The sequence below is a fragment of the Callospermophilus lateralis genome, chromosome 4 (assembly GCF_048772815.1).
Source record: "Callospermophilus lateralis isolate mCalLat2 chromosome 4, mCalLat2.hap1, whole genome shotgun sequence".
NCBI lineage: Eukaryota > Metazoa > Chordata > Mammalia > Rodentia > Sciuridae > Callospermophilus > Callospermophilus lateralis.
The window spans coordinates 144,137,304-144,149,557 of record NC_135308.1 but is presented as its reverse complement, the minus strand read 5'-3'; the positions used below and the strand labels follow the sequence as shown (position 1 = coordinate 144,149,557).

The window sequence follows — 12,254 nt, the reverse complement described above, 5'->3', positions numbered from 1 at the left end:
AATGAATGAATGATTATACTGACACAATCTCCAAGGTATCATTAACAAAGTTTAATGAGTTCACTTTCACATCCAGCCTGGAAAGCATTTATTAAGCACCTTATAGCACATGGTCAGATGCCATACTAAGCGAAACTAAATTAGAGGCTGTCAACTAAACTAATAATTACAAAATTAATCATAAAATGTGACTATTTTAGCTGTTTCTTTCATCTTACTGTAAGTGCAGCAGTTTTATCTCCAAAGCCTTTTGGAAAAAAGACAGTTTTGAATTGTCTCGCATCTGCTTTATCCTCATCAAAATTGGTACAAAACTGCTGAAGATATCTTCCATAGCACTGCCAAAGAGCCAGTTTGTATTCCTAAAGCAAAAAGAGGACTTGATTAAAGTTCAAAAATATCATTTTAAGATTAACATTCATATTATTCTTAAGAGTATAAATGTTGATTATCACTATCACTACTTTTACTACCATCACCATCGTCCAAGCACTGCACTGTGCCATTTGTATGTTATTATCTCATTAATTCTGCTAACAAGCCAACTGTGACATGGGACCATCAAGATCACAAAGATGAGAATACTGACTTTGTGTATGGTAAAATCTACATACACTCGAAATCCAGTATCACCAGATAGTAGTAACCCATATACACTGAGACGGAGATAAGAAGCCTTAACATCCTAGTAAAGCTGGAGAGAGGGAGGGGTGAACGCTGCATCAGGACAGACATGCTTCCTTTCTGTCCCCCACGGAGTAGAAATGTCCTGGGAGTTTCTAGCAGGGAACCTGAGCAGTGCTCTAAGGACGAATCTGTTATGGTCCTTCCTCAGTTTTGTCGCCTGCTTCTGTGCCTTGGGAAAAGCTACTGCCCTGGGTATGAACTGCCTATCCATCTACCTAACCCCTTGGGAGGCATCCATGGCCAAACACTGTTCTGTTTATATTCTGTTAATTTGGTTGTTATTTGCTCCCTAATTCTGAATCTTTCCTATTCTAACTTTATTCAGATAGTAAATTCAAATACATTTAAAATAAGAGTATTCCACAAGATGATCTTTATTAAAATTAAAATAATCTATACAATTCAAGTTCATTTTCAAGACTATAAAGACCTTCAGTGGCCAACTCTCCCATCAGTGAAAAGTAGATAAAACATTTTCTTTGTTCCTTTTATTTAACAATGCCTTCTCTTCTCTAGGCCTTTCTGTCAAAGACATTGAATCCTTAGCTTCTAACAACCCTAACCAACTTGCTTTATCAACTTCTGACATGCATCTTCCTCATCTCTCCACAAATACCCTCTCCACCTTCCTTAACACCCCTTAAGCAACCCCAACTATGCCACATATCACAGCTTCTGAGAAGTTCAGCTGTGAAGATGGAGGTGGACTCCCTTCTAATTCTCATCAAAACTGTTATTTCACTTCACATGAATATAGCTTACAAACAGAATCTTACCTAGATGGGTTTGTTGTTGTTTGCTTGTTTTATAGTTTTCCAAACCCTGTATCTGCAAGTTTCTAAGACCATGGTCCATTAACATGGGACTAAGATTATCTCTGATTTAGGTAGAGGAAAACAGATATTAGTTCTTTATTATGAAAGTTCTTCCACATCTTATCCTGTGTTTGGTGAATTTGCCTCCCAGACCAAAAGGATTGAAGTTATGAAAATATAAATGGAGGAAGAAAATTAAGTTGACAAACCAAAGATTGAGAAAATTGAACTGTCCATATTGGGCCTCTATCCTTCTAGATAAAATAACTCTTAGTCTAACTCTTCATTTAATTTAGAATAATCTGGACCTATGCCAGAGCTTAAGGAGAAAACTCACATTATGATTAACTAAGAACCCAGCCATAGCATGGTCCTATCAAATCAAGTCCACAGGTCCACAGCATTCCAAGATCCAGGCATTCATATGAAACTAAAAATAGGGCACAAACTCAGTTTGGAATAAAATACTGAGCAGAAAATAGGGCATGTATGGAATGACAGCTATAATCACATACAGCAAAACATCCAAATGCTCAGTCATTTAAACAGGACACTGGGCAACATAACAGCAAGGCCAGTAGCTATGAAGGCTGTCCCCTGGGCAAGGCCAGTATGTGGAAAAACAACAGGAAGTGGTGTCTGGGCTCCTTTGTATAAGGTGGAACATGATGACTCAGCACTTCCTGTTGTGCACCTACCACACCCTGGCTAAGCTCCTTCCCATCCCCAGCCAGGCTCCTGTCCCTTCAGGAACCTCTTGTCCCTGGAGAATTTTAACTACACAATTGAAAAGCAAACATTTTTGTTTTTGTTGTTGTTGTTCTGCGCCTCACTAAAATCTTCATGTATTCACATTTTTTTTTCCCGAAGGAAAGAAAAATCATGTATAATAGGAATGGTATTATATCAAGTAATAATTAGCCAAATAAGTTTCATCTGGGCTCTTTTTCCTCCAGCGGCACTTACTTTCATTTGACAAAGGCTATCTCCAACCTTCAGAAGCTTTTCGTTGTAATAGTCATCTGGCAGCCGGGGGGCGTATTTGGTCCAGATATTAAACAAAGAGGTGGCACTGTAAAAATCATAAAATAAAACAACATCTTCAAAATCAGCTGGAAACCTCAATTAATTAGTAAGCAATTCCTAAAACTTACCTTGTGCTAAGTGTTTCCAATGTGTCTAATTGTTAATAATAAATATAGGGTTAAAATTATTACTTTCTATGTGCCAGACATTGATCGAAGCTCTTGATATGCATTTTTTATACACTTTATTTTAGAGCAGTTTTAGGTTTACAGCAAAATTGAAAATACAGATTTCCCACATATCCTCTGCCCCCACATATGCACAGCACCCTCCCCATCAACATCCACCACCAGACTGGTACCATTTGTTACAAATGATGAGCCAATATTGACACATCATTATCACCCCAAATCCACGGTTTACATATTCAACATTATCATAGAAAGCAGTTTTACACCCTGAAAATCCAGCGCTCCCCCTATCTATCCCTCCCTTCCCCCTTATTTTTACTGTCTCCATAGTTTTCCCTTTTCCTGAATGTCATCCATATGTAGCTTTTTCAGAGTGACCTCTTTCATTTTGTGATGTGCATCTAAGTTTCCTCCATGTCTTTTCATGGTTTGACAACTCATTTCTTTTTAGCACTAATATTTGTTATTTTTTTTATTTGTCTTATTTTTACACTCACTTTCTAAAGGACAGCTTGGTTGTTATGAGTTTTGGCAATTATGAATAATATTGTTAAAAACATCCATGTGCAGTTTTTTATATGGACATAGTTTCCAAATCCTTTGGGTAAATACCAAGTGACATAATTACTGGATCACAGAGTAAGAGTACATTTAACTCTATAAGAAACTACCAAATTGTCTCTCACAGTGTTGCCTGTTTTTCATTCCCACCAGCAACCAATGCGTTGCTCCACATCTCCACATTGTTGCCAGCATCTGATGTTGTCAGTGTTCTGGATTTTAGTTTTTCTAATAGATATGTAGGATATCTCATTATTATTTTAATTTGTACTTATCTGATTGATAAGACATAGAAGATCTATTCGTATGTTTATTTGCCATCTGCATATCTTTTTTGGTGAGGTGTCTGTTAGGGTCTTTGATCCACTTTTAAAAACAGGTTGGTTTTATTTTTCTTGTTGAGTTTTAAGAATCTGTTGTATATTGTGGATAATAGTCTTGTATTACATATGTCTTTTGTAAATATATTCTCCCAGTTATGAAATATCTTTTTATTCATTTGTTTGCATGTATTGGGGGTTGAACCCAGGGGCAATCAACCACTGAGCCACATTCCCAGCCCTTTTTTGTATTTAGCGTCAAGTTCTCAGCAAGTTGCTTAGAGCCTCACGAAGTTGCTGAGGCTGGCTTTGAACTCACAATCCTCCTGCCTCAGCTTCTTGAGCCACTATGATTACAGGCATGTGCCACTGTGCTGGCTCTTTTTATTCTCTTTACAGTGTCTTTCATAGAACAGAAATTTTTAAGTTTAGTGAAGTCTAAATTATGAATTCTTTCTTTCATGGGTTGTGCTTTTGGTGTTGTATAAGAAGTCATCACCAAACCCAAGGTCATCTAGATTTTCTTCTGTGATCTTCTAGGAATTTTATAGTCTTGAATTTTACATTAAGTCATATGATCCATTTTGATTTAATTTTGTGAAGGCTATAAGGTCTGTGTCTAGATTCATTTTTTAGCATGTGCTTGTCTAATTTTTCTGGCAACATTTATTACAAAGACTATTTTTCTTCTCCATTGTATTGCTTTAACCCCTTTGTCAAAGATCAGCTGACTATTTATTTCTGGGCTGATGTATTCTGTCCCATTTTTCATTTGCCTATTCTTTCACCAATATCACACTTGGTTACCATAGCTGTATATAAATCCTGAGATGGTGTGGTATCAGTCCTCCAATTTGTTCTTCTCTTTCAATACTGTGTTGGCTATTCTTTTGCCTACATGCTTCCCCCTCCCGAATTCATCTTCACAACCCCAAGATGAGAAATAAACCTAAGAGAGGAAATAATAATAACCCTGAGGACAAGGACCTCAATGATATGTTCATCTGCTCAGCCACAGTACAGTAAATGACTAGTACATGTTGAAAGAATTAATGACTAATTAGGGAAATTTTTCTTGTTCTCATTTTATTCTCTTCTACAAAGAGCTAAGGGCTCCAATATCCAGTCAATCCATTTCAGGTTATGCATCCTTCCACCAAATGAAACCAAAACAAAGCATACAGTATTCTCAAAATGGTTTCTAGTCAGAGTTAAAAGGATAGCAGATCATTGTTTATTTTATTAATTCATTTAGTTAGCATTTATTCCTTCCCTCTCTCTTGGAATTTATAAATGTCTCTAGGAACAATCCAAATTTCCTTTAACAGTTGTCCAATCCATATCATAAATTTCTAGAAAACTGAATGTTGTGGGCTGAATGTTTATGTCCTCCCAACCCAAATTCATACCCTAACCCCCAGTGTGGTTATATTTGGAGAAGGGCCAATTAAGGTTAAATGAGGTCATGAAAGTAGAACCCTGCACTAATGGGATTAATGCCCTTATAGGAAGAGAAACCACTTTGTAATGCATGTACTTGATTCTGTTCCTCACCATGTATTCTAACAAGACTTTCAGCATCAAGCAATTCTTAGTCAAGAAACAAAAGCAAAATCATCCCCCAATGAATTCTGATAAAAACTGGTAATAAAATCAGGTACAACTCCAAGAAGAGACATCGGTGAGGAACCAAGCTGTCTATAAAGAATTACACATGAAATGGCTCACACATTTATTCTATATCAAGATCATGATCATCTTATCAGATCAAGATGAAAATGTCACCACATCATAGTTGGGCATATTTACCTGGAATCTGGCCTTTCTTCAGCTATGAAGGTGCTGTAATACTGGTTTCAGTATTTAAAGGAAGGGGGCAGGGGAATCTAGACTCCCTCCAAGCTGTCTCAGAGGAAAGGCCATATGATGGCAAAGTAGCCTTCCACAAGCCAAGAAAAAAGCTCTTACCAGAAATCTGGGACTTCTTGCCTCCAGAACTAAAAGAAAATAAATTTCCCTTGCTTAGGCCAAGCGGTCTATGGTATTTTTGTTTTGGTAGCCTGATCTAACTAATACAGACAGGACTCTAAACTTAGGGACTAAAGAACAATCTGATAGCCATGATGTCCATGCTGGGATATTAATGAAACAATCTCTACAGAAACCTGTCAATTCATTCATTTGGGTAATTAAATGATACTAATTGGGTCATTGAGTGAAGAACACAAAGCACTCCTGCCTTTATAAACTGCTTAATAATATTTTGGGGTAGAAAAATATATGTGTGTACCAGTAATAAATGATCATGCCAATTAAAAAATGTGACAGATATAAACCATAGAAGTTTTAAAAGGGAAAGATATTTTGTTTGTTCATTTTTAACCTTTTGTACTTGGATTTGCTGCTTCATGAAATGCCTCAGGCTTAGAATAAATATAATGAATTCAAATATATAACCAGTCAAATATATAACCAGCTAGAATTCTTAAATTATGTGGATGAAATAGTTAATGCTTCCAAACCTTCCAGATGAGAAGTTTTGTTCTGATGATGACTAGGTTTGTTACTCATAAAAGAAAAAAAGCAGCTTTATCAAATCAATCAAGATTATATAACAGGAAAAAGATTTTTTTAGTGACTCTTTAAGTTCAGGCTGAGGCTACTCATTAATAATGGCTTACATAATGATTAAACAAAATATAAAATACACTGTATAATATATATCATTTAAAGACTTTGCATTGCTGATTGGTTATAGCTGTTACTGGATATTTAGATTGTTCTAAAATTGAAAACTGCAACTGTATAAACAGAATACCTAACTTTTATCTCCTTATAACAAAAATATATTTTTTAAAATGTTCACACAAATATTTAATGACATTGCTATTATAATCAGAATTTATATTTTAATGCTTACAAAAATTCTTATAAGAAACAAGTCTTGATTTTTAAAAATAGTTGTCTGGGGCATGGGCGGGACCCAGGTTCGATTCTGAGCACCACATATAAATAAAGGCATTGTGTTTTGTCTATCTCTCTCTCTCTCTCTCTCTCTCTCTCTCTTTCCTTTGGAAAAAAAATAGTTGTCTGTCAAATACATTATCAAAGCAACTCCTACCTCTTGGGCTCTATGCTACCATTCTTGTTCTATTTAGATATGATGACCAAAACAATATTTTAAAACATAATTATAAGGTTAGTCTCTTACCACAAACTTCCTAATGATTTCCCACTGCATTTGGGATAAATGCAAACTCTTTAAAGTGGTGTCTAAAACATCCCAAAGCCCTATCTATTCTTTTAATCTCAATTTATACCATTGTACCTGAATTCTATGTTTCTGCAAAATGGACTTCTCTGTGTTCCTTAGGGTACCTGGCTCTTTCTTTTATGCTTGTTCCATTTATCTTTCTGTCTGATCAACTCTCAGGCACCCTTCTAATATCAGCTTAATGTCACCTCTCTTACCATTCATTTGAAAGCAGGTTGCCACCATATTCTCTTCAACTCTCCACTCAGATGTCATCTATTTGATCATCTTACTGAAAATTGCAACCTCCTTGTCTCCAAGTCCACAACCTCTCCCCTTCTTTTTCTCGCCAGAGGTCACCAATTTCTAGATTACCTTAAAGAGTACCTATTTGGTATGTTTAATGTCTCTTTTGGAATCTAAGCTCCAGGAGGGCACAGATTTTTGTCTGGTTCACTGCTGCATCCCCAGAGTCTTGTCCAACGCCTGGCACATATAAATGCCTGATAGTTCTTTCATAGTACTTTCTTGTGTGCTGACTTAAAGACTCATTGAAAGTATCTCCCTCTCCAATCTATCAACTCTTTGAAAAAGATTCCTATATCTGTTTTGTTCACTGGGCAATCAGTGACTAGTGCAGTGCCTGGAACATAACAGGCATGCAATAAAAAATTGTTGCATAAATAAAATCACTAAACTATATGAGAAGCTGGTCTGGGCCAGTCCTTAACATTTGCCATTTTATTATACTATGTTTAAAGATGGGACAGTATCCTTACAGATTGACCCAGGACTGTTTTCCTATCCATAATGTTCAGAATTCCTAAAAATACTAGGATAATAACCCTTGAATTCTTGCAATACCAAATATTTATTGAATGTTCACTATGACCCAACTCCCAGGAAGGTCCTGGTGGTAAAATGATGAAAAGCAGACCCACTATCCCAAGTCACCAGGGAACTTACATTCTGGGAGGAGAAACAGGCAATACACAAGAAAACAAATAGATTTAAAGATATATATATATATATATATATATATATATATATATATATATATATATATATATATATATATTGCGTATGTAGTGTGCCCTTCTTGGTCAATTCTGGGTTCTCATCTTCCTTGGCCCACCAGCAGGATTTGCCACAATGATCATTGCCTCCCCTTGAAAACTTTCTCTCCCTTGCTAGAAGTACACCATACACATTCTGGTTTTCCTCCTATGTCCTAGGCCACTCACTACTGGCTTCTTTACAATCCTACTTGTCAGTGTAGGAATATCCCAGGGCTCAGTGCTTCACTCTCCTCTTCTGCATGTAGATTGCCTCCCTTAGCTATTCCATCAGGTGTTTACAACTGAATATCAATAATAAGTTGATAAATCCCAAATGTGTATCTCCTCTGACTTCCAAATTCAAAAGTCCATCTACCTAATAATAGCTCTGCCTGAATGTTGAGTTACATCTCAATGTATATAAACTTAAATTCCTTCATCTACCTCCCTTCTACCTGAAACCTGCACCTTCCACAATCACAATCCCACCCCACTTCCTTCACATTTGTGATTCTCTTTGTGTGGACTACTCTTTGCACAGAAATCTTCATCAACTGCTCCCACATGTCCTCATTTTTCTAAAAAGTCACTTTTACGGACTTTCCCTAACCATGGGCCTAGTCATCCCATTTTTTTTTTTTTTAAAGAGAGAGTGAGAGAGGGAGAGAGAGAGAGAATTTTTAATATTTCTTTTTTAGTTATCGGCGGACACAGCATCTCTGCCTGTATGTGGTGCTGAGAACCTGGGCCGCACGCCTGCCAGGCGAGCGCGCTACCGCTCGAGCCACATCCCCACCCCCACTAGTCATCCCATTTTAAGTTGCAATACTTATCCAATATCCTCCATCCCCATTCCCTGCTCTATTTTTCTCTCTAGCATTTATCTCCTAATAAAATGCATTTACAATAGTTCTCCCTTATCCTCAGGGAATACATCCAAAGACACCCGTGTGTGCATGAAACCACACATAGTACGAAGTTCTATATTTGTGATATTTTTCTTATACATGCATAGCCATGATAGTTTTACTTATAAATTAGCAGGGTAAGAGATTAAAATAAGCATGGTGTGGTGGTGCACACTTGTAATCCCAGTACCTCAGGAGGCTGAGGAAGGAGGATCACGAGTTCAAAGCCAGCTTCAGCAAAAGTGAAGTGCTAGGCAACTCAGTGAGACCCTTTTTCTAAAATAAAAATTAAAAAATAGGACTGGGGATGTGGCTCAGTGGTCAAGTGCCCCTGAGTTCATTCTCCAGTACCAAAAAAAAGAGATAAATGAAAATAATAACTAAAAATAAAACAATTACAATATACTATATCAAAGTTATATGACTGTGCTTGCTCTCTCTCAAAATGTCTTATTGTAGTATAGATATTAATAACCTCAGCATACAATTATTTTCTTTCCTCATTGAGAACTTTTACCTTCTCACTTAAAGAAAGCACTTTATGGCTCTCTTTGGCAATCTGGATTGCCAGCATTGCAACTTTGCACTTTGGGACCATTATTAAGTAAAATAAGGGTTACTTGAATGCAAGTACTATGATACCACAGCAGTTGATCTGATAATCTAGACTGCTACTAACTAATGGGCAGGTGGTTGCTACAGTATGGATATTACTGAATAAATGGATGAATCACATCCCAGTTGGTACAGAGCAGATGGTGTGATATTTCATCACAGTATTCCTGAAGATATGCATTTAAAATGCATACATTGTTTATTTCTAGAATTTTCCATTTAATATTTTTAGGTAATGGTTGACGACTGAAACTACAAAGCAAAACCATACATAAGGGAGACTAATGTACTTCCACATTTTTTAGTGGATAGCTGTACTCACAAAAATATGTGCTCCATGAGGTAAGGGATTTTTATATCATGTTAACTTGATGTTTTCCTAGTTTCTAGAAAGGCACCTGATAGATGCTCAATAAATAGTTAATTAGATGCATAAATGAATAATAAACATATTCTTAATATAAATAAATAAACTTTATATTAATTAAATAAACTATTTCTTTATATTAAATGCATGAACAAAAAAAATGCAAGTTAAACCATTCACTATTCTGGTAGTTGCTACTTGTCTACATCTGTGACTGTTCTCTTTGCAATGTATTTGGCCAAGAAAGATGGTAACATAAACAGGAAAGAATCTTAAAAACAGGTAGTTTGCAGTACACAGAAATAACATGGTGATAGAATCCAAGGGGGAAAAAAAGGCAAACAGATGTGCAGATGAGTCACAAAGTCTACGAAAAAAAATCTCTGTGATTCTAATAGTAACATAAAAAGAGAATAAAAATGCATGTGTTCCCAGGATGACTGACTTCATGCTTCATGCTATTAAGAACTTCTTCGAGAATCTAAGCCACCTCAAAGTTATCACCTTTATCTTTGTATACAAAATTGTTCACCCACTAAATCAAAAGTTGTGACACCCCTGAGTTCAAAAAAAAAAAAGGATTAGCCTAGAGGAGCCATCAAGGAACACTCAGAAACAGAACAAATGGGGAGCTAGGACACATTTCCGTGTTGATTTTTATTTTGACCTGAGCAGGAAGCCAACATATATGTAGCCAAGATTTAAAGTTGTCATAGCGACGAATCTCCACTTCTCCAACTTTGTTTCTCTCTCCTGGTCCCTCTGGTCAGGCCCGGCGTCCACCTCGCTGACCGGGCTCTTGGGGCCACCACCTGCCTTCAAGGGCATCACCTCCTCCCCAGCGCCCGGCCTCCGCTTACCAACGCCGATGGAATTCGTGCTTCTCCTCCGCCGTCGTCGCTAAAACCTGCTTTTTCTTCATAAAGCCTAACAACTCCCGAATTTCCTTCTCGAAAGAGGCGAGGAGCGGGTTTTTAGCGTCCAAAGGCCCATAAAACGCGGCGATGGGCAACGGGTCCTCGGGACTGGCTAGTTGAGGCTGCGGGCTCGGGGAGCTCGCCTTCGACTCCCGGGGCGACTCTGAAATTGCAGTCGAAGTCAGGGGTGTGGTCGATGGCAGTTCTTGGGGCGACGTGGATGTGGCAGACGTGCCCGACAGAGGGCTAGAGCTGGTGCCCTGCGCCGCCATATTGATGCGACCCCGGCCGGCGGCGGTGTGTACACACGCGGTTGCCTGGCGACGGTCTCGAGGCAACCAAGCATCCCGCGCGCATTCCGGGAAACACAGCGGCCCCTGCAGGGCAGAGGAATAAAGAACTGGATCCAGAAAAGAATGCAGCTCTGAAGGTTATTTGTCCTGTTGCCCATTGGCACCGCTGTATGAGCTGAGAATAGGAAGAAAGTTTTGAACAGAGAGCCAGCGAATATTACAGCTGAATTTTTACCATCACGAATCCAGACTGTACTTCTTTTTTCATTTTAACCACTTAATAACAATAGTGGGTGATGGTGAAGCTGCTCATAATGATGATATTACATACATTAGTATGTCAGACGTTGTTGTTATAAGCATATGAAACACAAACAAAATCACATTTCATTTAACCATCATGTCAACTTTACCATTAAGATTCTGTTAGTACCTCCATTTCACAGTTTAGGAAATCAAAGATCAGGAAGGTTAAATTATTTGACCAAGGTCAGAGGAAAACCATGGCGTCAGAGACCAGGTCCTAATCTTGTGACTCCAAAGCCTGTGCTCAGAATGAATGAATATTGATGACTCCCCAAAATGAAGCTTATTAATCAAATTGAAATGATGAAACCATCTGACAAGCAATTTAAGAATCAAGAACCTGTAATTGATCCATTCTCTTCCCTTTACATCTAAAACTGTGGAAATGATGATTTGCCTCTAATAATAATTTATTTATTATCATTTCACCCTTATCCTAATTATCACTATATTGTAAATTAATGTGTATTTTATACAACTTAACTATTTAACAAATTCATACTAATGATCTGAAGTGGTAAATCTCAAAATACTTTTGCATTGTATGAAGGGATCTTAGGAAACTTCACTTTTAATGGGGAAACTACAGACCTCAGGGTAAATAATTGGTGACAAAGGAAGTTCTTCTTTCCCCACATATTATGGGCAACAGTGACAGTCAAATTTTAAAGTTTCAATTTCAACTAATAGGGAACCTGCTTTCCTTATAAGTTATGCAATGCCAAAAATTATATTATAGAAGAACCACAATTATTTGGTAGCTTGGGGGGGGGGGGAAGCAGGTATTTAACACTAAAAGTTGTTATCAATTCTTTCACACTTAGAAATAAAGAAAAACAGTGACCCTAACACCCTGGGAGCCTGATTTCCCATTCAAGATTAAGAAGCTTATTAGACCACAGCCTGATTTCTTCCAGCTCTGACCTAATTTCTTGCA

The 12,254-nt window shown here is 37.4% G+C and overlaps 1 protein-coding gene across 1 annotated transcript in view; it reads right to left on the bottom strand.

The window, feature by feature from the left end:
• Cfap54 (cilia and flagella associated protein 54) overlaps nt 1-10,990 on the bottom strand; it is a 264,100-nt gene extending 253,110 nt beyond the window's left edge. The window contains exons 1-3 of the mRNA XM_076855417.1: nt 10,662-10,990; nt 2,469-2,574; nt 219-362 (exon numbers count right to left, since the gene is read on the bottom strand). Of these exons, the coding sequence (XP_076711532.1) occupies nt 219-362; nt 2,469-2,574; nt 10,662-10,990 (579 nt within the window). The remainder of the gene's footprint in view (nt 1-218; nt 363-2,468; nt 2,575-10,661) is intronic.
• Nucleotides 10,991-12,254: the final 1,264 nt, after the last annotated feature.